This window comes from Scylla paramamosain, chromosome 6 (genome assembly GCF_035594125.1).
Source record: "Scylla paramamosain isolate STU-SP2022 chromosome 6, ASM3559412v1, whole genome shotgun sequence".
Lineage (NCBI taxonomy): Eukaryota > Metazoa > Arthropoda > Malacostraca > Decapoda > Portunidae > Scylla > Scylla paramamosain.
Window position 1 is genome coordinate 5,848,364 of NC_087156.1, and position 16,637 is coordinate 5,865,000.

The 16,637-nt window shown below is 42.7% G+C and overlaps 1 protein-coding gene across 1 annotated transcript in view; it reads right to left on the reverse strand.

Moving 5' to 3' along the window:
* Positions 1–243: 243 nt before the first annotated feature.
* LOC135101089 (uncharacterized) overlaps positions 244–16,637 on the reverse strand; it is a 98,616-nt gene continuing 82,222 nt past the window's right edge. The window contains exon 3 of the mRNA XM_064004661.1: positions 244–483. Coding sequence (XP_063860731.1) covers positions 356–483 — 128 coding nt within the window. The 3' untranslated portion in view covers positions 244–355. The remainder of the gene's footprint in view (positions 484–16,637) is intronic.

The following is a 16,637-nucleotide window of genomic DNA, read 5'->3' on the forward strand; positions in this document are numbered from 1 at the left end:
ACAATAAAGATAGATAATGAAAAGAAACCGAGGTATAAAGAAGCAAAGAAAACACATCGAGTGAAATAATGAGAGCAAACAGCGAACTGCAAACAATTATAAGACACGTAGCCATTAGAGAGAGAGAGAGAGAGAGAGAGAGAGAGAGAGAGAGAGAGAGAGAGAGAGAGAGAGAGAGAGAGAGAGAGAGAGAGAGAGAGAGAGAGAGAAGAAGCACAATGCAGTCAGTATAAAAAAAAAAAAAAAAGTTAGCGGCAGGTCAGAGCAACAACCTCCCGTAACCCTCACCACTCGCGGGTTGACAAATATCGTACCTTCAGTTCTCAAGTTCACAAGGCACGGCTGAGGACAGGGGTTAGTGGCAGGGGAGTAACGAGAAGGAGGGACTTACACTATTGAAGCCTTGAGAGGAACGGCGGGATGTAGGTTCAGACCAAGGCCTTCCTGACAGTCCCCCGCCGCCTTCTGAGCTCCGGACGCCATCTGGAAGAAAGGACAGAGTAGAGGAGTCAGTGGTGCGTCTGTATGGAAGGGCAGAGTACGATAGTTAGCGGTACATCTGTGTAGTCGCGTGAAAGATAAGATATAATTTTTTTTTTGTTGCCTTTTGTTTTTTTCTGAATGATGATTTATTTATTTATTTATTTATTTTTAACATTTTCGTCTGTGTTTATTTTGCTTACTTTGTTTTTCCTCCCTCTTGTTTTTTTTTTTTTTTGATAGGTTCGGTTGGGGGAGTGCACACATTTTTTCTTTCTGTTCTTTTTTGTTCACGTGTGTGGGAGAATGAGGGAGAGGAAGGAGCGATGTCCTGTTCCAGTTTTATAATTGGCTTCTTTTCAAAATATTTTCGTGTGTGTGTGTGTGTGTGTGTGTGTGAGAGAGAGAGAGAGAGAGAGAGAGAGAGAGTGAGAGCGTGTGTGTGCGTGCGTGCTTGTTACTTGCTGCTAGTTTAAACAGTGCCTTAAGATCATGTATGTCTCACAGGTATCTTTAGGGAAAAGCGCTCATGTTAAAAAAAAAAAAAAAAGAATGTACGTAGTTGCTGTGGAAAGACTGACTCAGCTTAGACAGGTATTTTAATTTCTCGAGGTGGTAATAACTGTGTCTTTTCGTTGAACGTGTTATTTGATTTTATATTTGCGTGAGAGATAATGGCTAATGGCACAAAAAATGGTGGAAAATAATGATAATAATGAAAAAAAAAACTCACCAAATTGTCAGTCATTTGCTGCTCATGGTTATCAGGTGCTCTTTATTGTTCACCTCCTCTCAAGAACGTCATACACGACATGTAATTATTGTTCTTCACTCGTTGCAAGTTTCATGTTTGTTTTTTTTATTTGCCTGTTTATATACGATGTAGTATGAAGATTATTGTCCCTCCCTGTAGGCCTGATAAATGTTGTTTTGTGTGTATTTGTGTCGATAATTGTTTTGTTATTAAGGGAGATCCAGAATATTGTGGATTGGGCGGAAGTGGTTCAAAAATGCTCTAATTACGGGTTGAATTAATCGTTACTCTTCGCCACAAAATATCCGTCGATCCTGTACCGGAAATTTGGACGGTAATTATACGTAGCATTCCGGAACAGTCTTGATTATTTGCTGCTAGAACACACACACACACACACACACACACACACACACACACACACACACACACAGTAAGCAAGATAATAGTTTATTTTTATTTTTATTATTTTCATCATAGTATTAAGTACATTCACCTACCTTCGAGTAACTACAAACAATACTTAAGAGAGAGAATCAGACATCATAAAACAATCATGAACTTTAAAATAGACCTTGTTTTGAATGAATATTTAACGTGATTATGCGTTACAACTCAATCAAAATGAATGAAAGAAACGTAGCATCAAAGGACTGCTAATGGAATATGTAGAAACACACACACACACACACACACACACACACACACACACACACACACACACACACACACACACACACACACACACACACGAATGACCCCAGGCATCACACAACAGTAGAGGCAGAAGGGCAACTGGATCTATTTTTGCCTTCCAATAACGAAATATTTCTCAGGGGCACGGCAATCATGGTCGAATTGATAGGAGCGTTCCCCCTTATTTACTTCGCAACTGGGAACTCCATAAACCATAATGCGACTCAGATTAACTTTCCACTACATTTATTCCATACATAGTTGCTGTTTTGTTTCTTCTCCTCCTCAGGTCGTCTTCGTAAAACACAACGAGACAGAGAAGGAAAAAGATTGGACAAATCACGGATGAAAGAGAGAAAATTAGAAGAAAGTCAATCAGAAATGTTGATATGAGGGGAGGTGGAAAGCGAGGAAGATGGAATAAGGAAGGGACTATACGAGTTCGTCTCCCCTCGTAAATGAGGGGAGACGAACGTGGAAGGAAGGCAGAAAGAAAGGAAGCGAGGAAGAAGGGGAGGAAGGAGATAGGGAAGGAATATCATGAAAAAAAATAAATAAATAAACGCGGAGGAGTAGAGAAAGAGAATCAGAGGGATAATTAAGAGGAAGAGTAAGAGAGAAACGAGGAGATGGACGGAAGGAAAGAGAGGGGATAAAAACTCGGATGAGAAGCAAAGGACGAAGCTGATAAAGGAAGGTTAAGAAGGGTAGAGGAGAAATAGCATGGATGAAAGGGCAAAGGGAAGAGGCGGATTAAGAGAGAGAGAGAGAGAGAGAGAGAGAGAGAGAGAGAGAGAGAGAGAGAGAGAGAGAGAGAGAGAGAGAGAGAGAGAGAGAGAGAGATTGTTTAAAAGGACACGAGGAAAAAAGGAAAGGAATTGGAGGGGAGAGGCACCTGTTACTTTCAGCTGTAACGATTTTATTGGAATTTGACTACCAACTATTGTAAGTTTAATAAGCTTTGCGCGTAAACAGAAAACAGCGCAGTGGAACACATAATTGAATTCTTTTCCTCGTAAAAAAAGGACTATGGAAAAAAATAAAAAATGGCATGTATGAGGTAGGCCTTTCAGCTTAATACGATAAAAAAAATAAAAAAAAGTGATACAGGTTTCGTTAAAAAGTTCAAGGGTCGTTACTGAAGCGGACGAAAAATATTGGATTAGTTAGTGCATTATTGTAGTAAATTGGTATGTTAGTTAAATACTTGGCTTATTATTGAGTTAGTTGGCCTGTTAGATAGTTATTATACTAGTTAAGTAGGTAGGTAAGTATGTAGGAGTTATTTAGTTATGCATAGTTAGTCAATTAGGTATGTAGGTGGAAGGTAGTTATTTAATCAGCCATTTAGTTAGCTAGGTTGTTGTTTGCTTAGGTACTTATCTATTAATTTATTTCTTCCTTTCATTCATTCATTAGTTAGCTAGCTAGCTAAGTAGTTTACTAATAAGACAACAACGACATCATCGCAATGTAATTAAGAACATGGCGGTGGCAGAGAGTTAAAAATAAAAGCTGAACTTACAGAAGTTATTTAGGTTGCTTTTACGTGTTAGTCTGTGTAGGTGAGCAAACATTAGTGTTGATATTTATAGCAGAGCAAGGTAAACACGAGCGTTGCTTTGGGTCAACACTTTACTGGGCGCAGGGAAAGAAGAAGGGAATGTTTACATGTTACTAAAGGGTATTGCAAACTTTTTTCCTTCTTTGCTTTGTTGTCTTTGTATACTTTTGTGTGTTGTACGATCGATAGTGGAAAAAAAAACACCCTCAAAACTACTGCGTCGAAATTACCGCCTTTGAATCCAGAAGCTCGGAGTGGCTTTGTTCCGGATTGTGATGACGCTCAAAGCGGTGGAATAAATGCAGATATTGTCTCCTAACAACAAGAGAGAGAGAGAGAGAGAGAGAGAGAGAGAGAGAGAGAGAGAGAGAGAGAGAGAGAGAGAGAGAGAGAGAGAGAGAGAGAGAGAGAGAGAGCACCGGGGTGACGTGGTGCGAGTTACAGCGTTACTTTGCATGACGCTTCTCTTCTCGGCGGTGTCTCGGCCAAACAGGTGAGCGTGGCAGGTGAGGCATCAACCTGTCTCCCACCTGTCGCGTGTCGCCGCCGCTCCCGGGCACGAAACACTCCCGCTCCGCCAAAATAGCAGCGTGATGTCTTTCCTGCGCCCTTCCTTCCTTCCTTCTTGCCGCCCTTTCTTCTGCTCTCCATCTCTCTCTCGCTCTCTTTCTTTCTCTGTGTCTTGCATCTTCCTGTTCCTGTTCCTGTTTCACTCCCTCCTCTTTGCCCGTCTCCTTCCTCCCTTAACTGTTTTTGTGCTCTCTCTCTCTCTCTCTCTCTCTCTCTCTCTCTCTCTCTCTCTCTCTCTCTCTCTCTCTCTCTCTCTCTCTCTCTCTCTCTCTCGTCATGTTCTTGTTATGTTACTGCTTTTTTTTATTATGTTCTACGTGTGCTCTTTTTCCTCCTCCTCCTCCTCCTCCTCCTCCTCCTCCTCCTCCTCCTCCTCCTCCTCCACGAATTTTTATCTTATGGCTTACGTTGATTTTTAGTGCATGTCGTTTCTTACCAAGAGAGAGAGAGAGAGAGAGAGAGAGAGAGAGAGAGAGAGAGAGAGAGAGAGAGAGAGAGAGAGAGAGAGAGAGTACCCTGAGATAGTAATTGCGATATAGTGAAGTGTTTACCATGCTTTCATACCTTGAATCTTTACCACACAGTTTTTACGACTCAGCTTCTATAGTGAGAGATGAATACTCCAATATTTCTGGGAGGGAGCCTTTTTTTTTTTTTTTTTTTTAATATGATGAGCGTGAATAGGTGGCGTGATTATTATTTTTCTTAGGATTTACAGAGAGTCGCCAAGAAGAGCGAGGAGGGGGTCGGGCTGGCGTACCCAATCCACTTCACCTATTGATTCCCGCCCTGTGCTGGCAGGTATTAAATATTCCTTTTTGGGTTAATGGTTGATGGGTTTTCTTTTCCTCTGTGTGTTTGTCTGTGTGTCTGTACTTTTGCTTGTATGTCTGTCTGTCTCTCAGTTAGTCAGTCGGTCGGTCGATCTGTCTCTTTTCTTGTCTGTTTGTCTCTCAGTTAGTCATTTTGTGTGTGTGTGTGTGTGTGTGTGTGTGTGTGTGTGTGTGTGTGTGTGTGTGTGTGTGTGTGTGTGTGTGTGTGTGTGTGTGTTAATCTGTCTGTCTGTCTTGTCTGTTTGTATATGCTGTTGATAATGGTGTAGTTGAGAATGAAGGTATTTTTATCATGACTTGAGTTCCCTGCTTACAACAGAATAAACTCCAATCACATTTTTTCCCTCTGTCTAACGCTTCCTTTTTATTCTACACCAAAAAGTCCCAAGCTTGGCCTTAATGTGGTGCGGGAATCATATTTAAAGTTGCTCACATTACACCCTCCGTATAATTATCCTTTACACCTCTGTTATTTGCGTCTCTGGATTTTAGGTGATGTATTTCCCCAAGCTTATGAGCAGCCAGGTGAGTGCAGAGTTCAGGGGGTCGGCATTCGGACTCCAGGGGCGTGTGTAACCCTGGGAAAATGGGAGGCCAGCATCAAACGACCAGACGGTACAAGGCGATTGTCCTGCAGAACGCCGTCAGTTATAGGATTGTCATTCACGGTGGCAGGAGAACGCTATCAGGAGGTGAGTAGGAGGAGGATGATGAAAATGAGGGATAGGATGAGGAGGAGGGAGAGGATGAGGAGGAAGACGATGAGGAGTAGTAGGAGGAGAAAGACAAAGAGGAGAGGAAGTAGAGGAGATAGTAGGACGAGGGCAAAAATAAAGAATGTAGAAACGTAAGCATAAGGGTGGTGGGTATGATGATGAGGAAGAGGAGGAGAGGTAGAAGTAGGAAGAAGAGGAGAAGGAGAAGAGAGAAGGAGGAAGAAAAATTAGACGATAATCTATAAATAAAATATATATAACAAAAGCGAAGATGTGGATGATGATGAGATGGAGGGAAGGAGAAGAAAAAAAATGAAAAGGAAGATGTGGAGAATGTGAGGACATGGAGAAGGTTGAAAAGACGAAAAGAGGAAAAAATATAAGAAAGGAAGGAATAATACTAAGAATGATAAGAAGAACAAGAGGAAGAGGAGGAGGTGGAGGGAGACAAGGATTCTGAGGCATTGACAAGGCTTAACAATGTGATAGTGAAGAGCTGAGCTACATTTAGGTGCTGTAAGGCGGAAGGAACAAGAGGTCTCCGCCACCATTGTGCTGCGGTATGTGTCTCCGAGCGTGCGTGTCTCCAGTCTTCCTATACTGGTCTACACACCTGTGACGTCCCGCTCTGCCCCGCCCCTTACCTGTCGCCCACCTCACACTGCGTCTTTTCAGTTATGTCCCTCACAATACCTGCTGTGCTTTTTGGAATATATCAGCATGTGTGGCCCTTTATCCCTTGTTCTCTTCCATATTATGGCCATTGCAGGGACAGCCTTCTTTGTGTGTGTGTGTGTGTGTGTGTGTGTGTGTGTGTGTGTGTGTGTGTGTGTGTGTGTGAGAGATTACATAGCGGCGTGGGAAGTATTGCCGAGTGACGGACGTGTAGGAAGTGTTGGTGAAGATTACATTAAATTGATGGAGACATTTTTTGTCACATGACTATTCTTAAGTGAAGTAGGATATAAAAGGGTTTTGAATATAAAGTAGTAAGAACTTAACTACCTTTCACGAAGAGACTACTCGCAGGCAAACAGGCCTCTCTCTCTCTCTCTCTCTCTCTCTCTCTCTCTCTCTCTCTCTCTCTCTCTCTCTCTCTCTCTCTCTCTCTCTCTCTCTCTCTCTCTCTCTCTCTCTCTCTCTCTCTCTCTCTCTCTCTCTCTCTCTCTCTCTCTCTCTCTCTCTCGTGTGTGTGTGTGTGTGTGTGTGTGTGTGTGTAGTATAGTGAAGCGTTGCGTTGTATACACTCACGCCAGCAAAGATAGATGGGTAGCGGCATATGATACCTGGTCTCGTGTATATAATTTTTTGGCATGGCAGCGTCGTGCGGAAAGTTTTGTACAAAGAGAAGACCTCGGAGGGATACGCGGGTCGTGGGTGGTGGTGGTGGTGCTAAAGCTGACCTGCCGTGGTCTCTTCCTGGCCTGAGGGAATTATAAACCTCGTTATAGGTCTTCCTCTCTTTGAATCCTTACGTAACTAACTGCGGTATATATATATATATATATATATATATATATATATATATATATATATATATATATATATATATATATATATATATATATATATATATATATATATACCGCAGTTAGTTATATATATATATAAGACACACACACACACACACTTACATTCAGGTTCAGGTCTTTTCGACTTTTCGATATAATCCATCGTCTTGAACCAGGAATTTCAGTGGCAGTGTGAGGTGGCGCCAGTGTGGCCGCGCGTGGCACATAGCAAGGCTGGCGGCAGCGTTGTATTGTACATGCCGCTGTGTGCTCCAGTAATTGCATTGCCTGTGAGTCAATTACTGAGGCCTTTAACCGCACATCGCACTTCCTCTCCTAGTTTGGTGGGATTGCAAGGATTTTAGTTTAGTATATCTCACTTGAGATGGTAAATGTTCTCCACACAAAAACGTACATGTATACTCGTATCTCAGAATTGCATTTTGTATTCTCTTAGATCTTGTGCCTGGTAAATCCTGTACTCTATCTTGTCGTGGCCGGTGACATTTACACTTACTCAACTCTCCTCTGTGAAGGTCAACGTGCTGTGTAACTTGTATGTGTATTCATTTTCAGTATTGCTGTTACCCTGGCTACAGTGTTCTCAGTCCCTTGACCCCAGCTTGAAGCCGTCACCCGCTCAGGAGGTCTGGTCCGTAGTGGCCTTGTCAGCCTCAACAACCACACCAGCCAGCGTTAGTCCCTTCTCTTGCTCTGAACATTTGCTGTCCTGTTTGACTTTAGGGACCGTCAACTTCATGCCCTTGTGGAAAAAAAAGTTTGGCACGTCGCTCCGATTCACAGTTTTATGACAGAACTTTACGTACATGCTGGACAACAACCCCCCCCCCCACTAACACACACACACACACACACACACACACACACACACACACACACACACACACACACACACACACACACACACACACACACACACACACACACACACACACACACACACACACACACACACGGGGTTGAAAATTCCAACGATCATTGGACAGGAAATCCTCTTAGTGTTGCGGTGTCCAGCCAATTAATGTACTGCTTAATGTTCCTCTCTCAGTGGTTCTTCTCATATTACTTGTGACCCAAGGAACAATTTACAGCATTCCCTGCTGGAGGTACGCTTCATTACTAACAGAAAGGAAAGAAAATGGACGAAGCACAGGGAATACTTCTGCTCGTATTTGTAATTTCATGTCTTTCCCGCCATTCTATTCTCGATTGCATTTTTATATTCAGCGAAATTTTACACGTGCGGCGTAGAATCTGAGGGAAACGAAGTGAGGAATAGATGAGTCTACCCCGTGTTTTGCTTCTCTGGAATAACAGAAAACGGATGGACTTGCTTTGTTTAACCTCGCGCTCCCCTCCATCCACCTGTTACCAACCTGTTGCGCCTCTCTCTCTCTCTCTCTCTCTCTCTCTCTCTCTCTCTCTCTCTCTCTCTCTCTCTCTCTCTCTCTCTCTCTCTCTCATGCATTTTTAACACTTGAGTAACGTTTATGCATGTTTGAGTGCATTGCACGTGGAAATATGTATGTATGAAAGAGAACGAGTGTGTGTGTGTGTGTGTGTGTGTGTGTGTGTGTGTGCATATAGGTTTGTAGGAGGTAATGTGTATGCATGAGGAAGGATCAGAGTCTGACTCCCCAGATGTTTTCATACCCTGTGGGGATTATACTTGGCAGGGGAAGAAAGAAAGGAGCAGGAGCAGAAGAAGGAGGAGGAGGAAGAGGAGGAGGAGGAGGAGGAGGATGAGGAGGAGGAGGAGGAGGAGGAGGAAGTTTGAGTGCGTTAAGATTAATGAGAGTACGAAATATAATAAGCGGAGGATAAAGAATGAATTCATGTTTTTTTTTATTCCTATTGCCGTTGTTGGTAGTAGTATAAGTAGTAGTAGTAGTAACTAGTAGTAGTAGTAGTAGTAGTAGTAGTAGTAGTAGTAGTAGTAGTAGTAGTAGTTACTGTTGATGCTGTTTCTTCGGCAATGTTTCTTCGACAATGCAACACCATGAAGGAAGGTGAAGCGTCAGAAACATATGGCGACAGTTGAGGCAGGGAGGAAGGTGGTCAGCCAGGCGTGAAAGAAGGATCAATAACTGCATAATGTTTCTGCCTTTCTCACTTTTACTCCCTGCTGTCCCGCGATGTTCTGTACCGTCAGGATGGTTTTTACTGAGCTTTCTGGGTATATCGTCCTAACACGAGAGGAAAACTTGAGGTAAGTTCGAGGCGTGGGAGTTCTGAAAGGAAGACTATGTTTGGAAGTTGGAAAAGCGACTGTTCTTGAGGCTGCGACATGTGATATTGACATTATCTTCAAGCAAACAAGCCTTCGGGATTGCCTGTTCGTCAGAGATGTAAAGCCCTTTCAGGCCCAAAGACACGTGAGGGAATGAATTGGAAAAGAGTTTGTACAGAGAGAGAGAGAGAGAGAGAGAGAGAGAGAGAGAGAGAGAGAGAGAGAGAGAGAGAGAGAGAGAGAGAGAGAGAGAGAGAGAGAGAGAGAGAGAGAGAGAGAGAGAGAATGTATAGCATAAAACAGATACTGGAAAATAGTCACAAACTCTCCGGTGATGGCAGGTCGTGTTTCATTACTAAGTGTAGTTTTGTTTTATTTTCTCTTTCTTACTGATTGTTGACATGATGGCATGATTAATTTTTATTTTGCATTTATAAATATGATTAAACTCTCTCTCTCTCTCTCTCTCTCTCTCTCTCTCTCTCTCTCTCTCTCTCTCTCTCTCTCTCTCTCTCTCTCTCTCTCTCTCTCTCTATGAAACCCAAGGGAACATTTACTGATAAATAAAAAAATCATAATGGCGACATGTTTTCACGATAGCTCATATTTCCTAAGAACAGCCTGATAGTAAACGTTTTCTTGATTTCTGCAACGGTTTTTCTCTGTTGGAAATTTGGTTGTTATTGTCAAGACCACCCCAGCTAGTGAAGGCGGCGGAGGCACCGAGTGTTGACAATAGGCAGCGTCACGAGTGGGAAGCGGTAGCTGTTACCAAAAGTCATGCGGGGCGAGGTGGCGTGAAGGCAGGAACAAAGGCAAGAAAAGTGAAGCAGGGAGGTGGAAACGAGAATACAAAACGAGGGTCTGATGGCGGCCCTGATGTGTGTGTGCCTCACTTGGTGCCGATAAGGAGTGATGGACAGCTCTGCCCCGCCCCTCGCAACACGGCCTTGTCTTTTTTCTTTCTTTTCTAACCATTTATCTCTTCCCTCCCACTAGCTTTCACGATCCCTCTCTCCCTTTGTCCCATTTACATGGTTTCCCTGCCAAGTCACTGTAACTTTTTAGACCTTTTAATCTTTTGTAACCTCCTTTTTCCCCTTCCTATTCTGTCCTTCGATCTCGCCTCTTTACCTCTACATCCCTTTGCGACGGTCTTTTTCTCTGCCCAACATTTTCCAATTCATCATGTCACCTCTTCATCCCCTTGCACCTTATCTTCCTTTTTTTCTCTGCGTTTCTTTCTTCTATCCCGAATATTATCTGTTTAACTCCTTATCTCTTTCGCATTTCCAATTTTTCCCTGCTTTCTCTGTCATTTAATTGACCTTGTCATTTCACCTCTCGACTTTTTTTGTAACTTTCCTTTTTTACACATTCTTTCTCCTTCCCCGACCTCATCACTTCACCCCTTCATTTCTTTGGAACTCCACTTTGTTTCCGCAGTTCTTATTTTCATTCCATGTACAATGCTTTATTCCTTTATTATTTTGCATGTTCTGTCTTTATTTATTTATTTATTTATTTATTTATTTTTTCGTGAACCTTGTCTCTACACCACTTCGCTCCTTCTCTTTACCGTGTCCCATTCCGGCTGCGAGTGTTTGTGTGTGTATGTGTGTGTGTGTGTGTGTGTGTGTATGTATGTTACTTTTGGGCTGGGAAGCGCTCCAGTGGAAAGGGTGATTATACATTCCTTTGACGTCTAGTTAAGAAGAAAAAGACAGCCGTTTAATGAGAGAGACTACCTCTTTCTGGCTGTTTTTCTTCCTTCCTTGTTTCTGTTTCGCTGGTGTTTATTGTTATTGTTGTTGTTGTTGTTGTTGTTGTTGTTGTTGTTGTTGTTGTTGTTTCATTTTTTTCTTTTATTTTTCTTTTCTTTATTTATCATCTCCAGTTACATCCACATTATCTCTCTCTCTCTCTCTCTCTCTCTCTCTCTCTCTCTCTCTCTCTCTCTCTCTCTCTCTCTCTCTCTCTCTCTCTCTCTCTCTCTCTCGCTGCCTCGCTGTTCCTCGCCTACTCCCTAGAAGCAGCATCCACTTGAGCCCCTCAGATCCGGGTTTTTGTGGCGAGGTCACTTGTTGTGTTATCTCGGCGAGGGAAGCAAAGCGTGAAAGGTCAGGGGGTCCAAGGTTTGAGAGGAAGGCGGTGTATTATGGGCTGGTATACTTGTGTGGTAGACTGTAGTGTATGGTGGCACATCTACACGACAACTATCGGAACTAACGGAGCATTATAATTATCATCACCTACATTGTCGCTCATTTTGCAACTTTCTTTCTCATTCTTTTTCTTCCTCCTTCCCGATCGCGTCACTGTCTCCCTCACCTTACCTCTTCACTTCTTTGCCACACTCTCTCTCTCTCTCTCTCTCTCTCTCTCTCTCTCTCTCTCTCTCTCTCTCTCTCTCTCTCTCTCTCTCTCTCTCTCTCTCTCTCTCTCTCTCTCTCTTCTAAAACGTGCTTTTAAGATAGCCTTCCCCCACCACGACCACCACCAGTAACACCAGCACGATTACCATCACAATCACCACATTTTATCATTGCCTCCCTTAGTGCAAAATACGGAAGTGCTCCTTAAGGCGTAGCCAGCAGCGGAGCGCCTGTGTTTCAAGGGGAAGGTGCCAGCGAAGGACGGTAACTGGCACGCGGCTGAAGAGAGGAACATGGAGATTCTTTTTATGATTCACTGTGAGGTAGGAGGAGGAGGTGAGGAGGTAGAGGAGGTGGTGGTGGTGCAGGAGAAGGAGAAGGAGTAGGAGGAGGAAGAGAGGTGGCGATGGTGGTAGTGTTTGTAGTAGTGCAGGAAGAGTGTAAGAATAGGTATCTGGAAAGAAAAACGCGTACTGAAATGGGAACGAATAAGAAAAGTTATCGGTTGGAAAAGGTGTGACGGTGGATAGTAGGAATGGATAGGAAGGAAGAAAACGTGTGAGGTTTTAATATTGTAGTAAGGAATAAGAAAGGGAAGCAGGATGGACTAGAATAGATTTGGGTAGGCAGGAAGGACTGACCTGAGGAGAAAGAGAGAAGTCAGTCTCTATATTCATGACTGTATCGATTTTAGCCAACACGTAGGTACTTAAAACCGAAAGAAAGAAAAGAGGAAAGGAGAGCTTGAAGATGCATACCTGTTTTATTTACTTTACAACAAGTAGAAAATATCCTCCCCTATAAAAAAGGAAATGACCTATGAAATGAGAGCTAGACATTTTGGTACTGAGGCGGTGATCATCAAGACAGAAAGCAGTGAGTTAAATTCTTTAATTATTTGGTATTTAAAATCTAGGTTTGGTAAAGATACGGATCCGTGCCCACCATCCACCTACTCAACCACATCTACCTGTCCATCCGTCCACTCACCTATCCGGCCACCCACTCCAGCCTAACCACTCAACTACATCCATCGTTCATGCAACCACCCACACACCCATTCACTTAAAAACATCCTTCCATCCACCCACATCCATTATCTCATACCGTCATCTCATACATCCAGCCACCTGCTTACACCTACCTACACACACACACACACACACGCACATACACACACACACACACACGCACACAAACAGGAATATTTTAAACTGAATGCTGGAATATTTTACACACACACACACACACACACACACACACACACACACACACACACACACACACACACACACACACACACACACAAATGTTTTACATTGTTGAAACAATTATACTAATAGGAAACTTGATTTTTATTTATATATTTTATTCGTATATTTTTTAATTATTGTTCTTTTCAATTTAATAGAAAATTTGGCGGCCACGATTGTAGAGGGTTTATGTAAAAGCACAACGCAACAAAATTATAAAAATCGGATCATACATGCGAAAAGACAACTCTCTTTTCACAGAAAACTACAACCAATTAATTACACACACCCTTCACTCAAAATTAAAAAAAAATGTCATGGCGACTCCTACACCAGCCTCGTAGTCTCCATCTGGGGAGGGGACCACAAATATCCCCAGGTCGGCCTGCTCTCCTGTTATCGACCTTAAGTATCTTGATACCCCCACAACTTTTTCTTCATTAGCTTCTGCAACATTTACGGTCTTAGATCTAATTTTCAGCCTGTGAAACACCACCTCTGCTTTACTGAACTTCATATTTTCCTCCTACTTTCTCTATCCTCATTTTCAATCCAAAGCTGGGTGTTGCGTTTATATGAGCAATACCTTAACCTGCTTTCGTGCCCACACTCTTGAATCTTCCGGTTTTCCGCCATCTGACTACGACTACAGTCTCAAACTAAATTCATCTGTGCTGTATACCTCTCACCTAACTCCTCTGACTATAAGAAATTCTTTGACTACTTAACTTCCAAAGTGGAGCACATTCTGACTCTTCCCTTTTGCGGAGACCTCCATTCTTGGAGACTTCAGTGTTCACCACCAGCTTTGGCTTTCCTCTCCCTTCACTGATCATCCTGGTGAACTAGCTTCAACTTTGCTATCCTCCACTACCTAGAGCAATTGGTGCAACACCCTGCTCGTATTCCTGACCGTCTTGGAGTTACGACCAACATTCTTGACCTTTTCCTAACCTTAAATCCTTCTGCTTATGCTGTTACCCTCTCTTCTCCGTTGGGCTCTGATAACAATCTCATATCTGTATCTTGTCCTATCCCTCCAATCCCTCCTCAGGATCACTCCTAAGTGTAGGTGCCTCTGGCGTTTTGCCTCTGCTAGTCGGGGCACCTGAGGAGGTATTTTACTGATTTTTCCCTGGAATGACTCCTGCTTCCGTGTCAGAGACCCGTCTTTGTGTGCTGAGCGCATAACAGAGGTGATAGTGTCTGGCATGGAGGCGTACATTCCTCACTCTTTTTCTCGACCTAAACCTTCCAAACCTTGGTTTAACACAGCCTGTTCTCGTGCTATACATGATAGAGAGGTGGCCCACAAAAGATACTTAAGTCTTCCAGAATCTCCAGAATCTCATGCACTTTATATTTCTGCCCGGAACCATGCCAAGTCTGTTCTCCAACTAGCCAAAAACTCTTTTATTAATAAAAAGTGTCAAAATCTTTCAAGATCTAACTCCCCTCGTGACTTCTGGCATGTAGCCAAAAACATCTCCAATAACTTTGCTTCTTCTTCTTTCCCTTCTTTATTTCAACCAGATGGCACCACTGCTATCACATCTATCTCTAAAGCTGAACTCTTCGCTCAAACCTTTGCTAAAAACATTACCTTGGACGATTCTGGGCTTGTTCCTCCCTCTCCTCCACCCTCTGACTACTTCATGCTGCCTATTAAAATTCTTCACAGTGATGTTTTCCATGCCCTCGCTGGCTAAACCCTCAGAAGGCTTATGGACTTGATGGGGTCCCTCCTGTTGTTCTCCGAAACTGTGCCTCCGTGCTTCCACCTTGCCTAGTCAAACTCTTTCAACTCTGTCTGTCAACATCTACCTTTCCTTCTTGCAGGAACTTTGCCTACATTCAGCCTGTTCGTAAAAAGGGTGACCGTTCTAATCCCTCAAACTACCGTCCTGTTGCTTTAAATTCCTGCCTGTCTAAAGTTTTTTTTAATCTATCCTCAACAGGAAGATTCTTAAACATCTATCACTTCACAACCTTCTATCTGATCGCTAGTATGGGTTCCGTCAAGGCCGCTCTACTGGTCATCTGGCTTTCCTTAATGAGTCTTAGTCATCCTCTTTTAGAAATTTTGGTGAAACTTTTGCTGTTGCTTTAGACATATAAAAAGCTTTCGATAGAGTCTAACACAAAACTTTGATCTCCAAACTACCCTCTCTTGGCTTCTATCCTTCTCTCTGTAACTTCATCTAAAGTTTCCTTTCCGACCTTTCTGTTGCTGCTGTGGTAGACGGTCACTGTTCTTCTCCTAAATCTATTAACAGTGGTGTTCCTCTAGGTTCTTTCCTGTCACCCACTCTCTTCCTATTATTCATCTATGATCTAAACTAAACTTCTTGTCCCATCTACTCCTATGCTGATGATACCACCTTGCACTTTTCCACATCTTTTCATAGTCGTCCAACCCTTCAGAAAATAAACAGTTCACGCTGGGAAGCTACAGAACGCGTGACTTCTGAGCTCTGTAAAGTTTCTGATTGGGGCAGAGCAAACTTGGTATTGTTCAATGCCTCAAAACTCAATTCCTCCATCTATCAACTCGACACAACCTTCCAGACAACTATCTCCTCTTTTTAATGACACTCAACTGTCCTTCTCTTCTACATTGAACATTCTCGGTTTGTCCTTTTCTTATAATCTAAAATGAAAACCTCACCTTTCATCTCTAGCTAAAACAGCTTCTATGAAGTTAGGTGTTCTGAGACGTTTCCGCCAGTTTTTCTTACGCTCCTCCCCAAGTGCTACCTCTGTACAAGGGCCTTATTCGTTCATGCTTAACATGTCTGGGGGTATTCCCCTCATACTGCTCTTCTAGACAGGGTAGAATCAAAAGCTTTTCGTCTCATCAACTCCTCTCTTCTAATTGACTGTCTTCAGCCTCTTTCTCATCTACACAATGTTGCATCTCTTGCTATCTTCTGCCGCTTTTTTCATGCTAACTTTTCTTCTGATCTTGTTAACTGCATGCCTCCCTTCTTCGGCCTCACTTCACAAGACTTTCTTCTTTCTCTCACCCCTATTCTGTCCACCTCTCAAATGCAAGAGTTAACCAGTATTCTCGATCATTCATCCCTTTCTCTGGTAAATTCTGGAACTCCCTGCCTACTTTTTGTATTTCCACCTTACTGTGACTTGCATTCCTTCAAGAGGGAGGCTTCAAGACACTTATCTTTCAGTTTTTGACTATCGCTTCGGACCCTATTCGGGGACCGGCATCTTAGTGTTTTTTATTTTTTTTTCATTGGATTTTTGTTGCCCTTGCCTTTGTTGCCGGTGACCCTCCTACATAAAAAAAGAGAGAGAAAAAAAAAAAAAACAGGCCAGGAAGAGTGATTCGAGAAAACGGAGTCTGAAGTTAAGCCACACATTGCTCCTAGTTCTACTAGCTGCTTGCTGCTGATTTTTTTTTCGTGATGGGTTTATCATCTCGTCATCCAATGTAATTAGGTATATGGAAGTCTTTGCTGAGACAGGTATGCCAGTTTCGCTGTAGACATTACTGCCTGTGCCAAAGTAAAGTGCACCATTGGTTTCATAGCTCTCTTAGTTTTGGTAGAATAGAGCCATTTTTTTTCTGGTACACGGATTCAGTTGTGTTTTGTGTTTTGTTACGTAGACATCA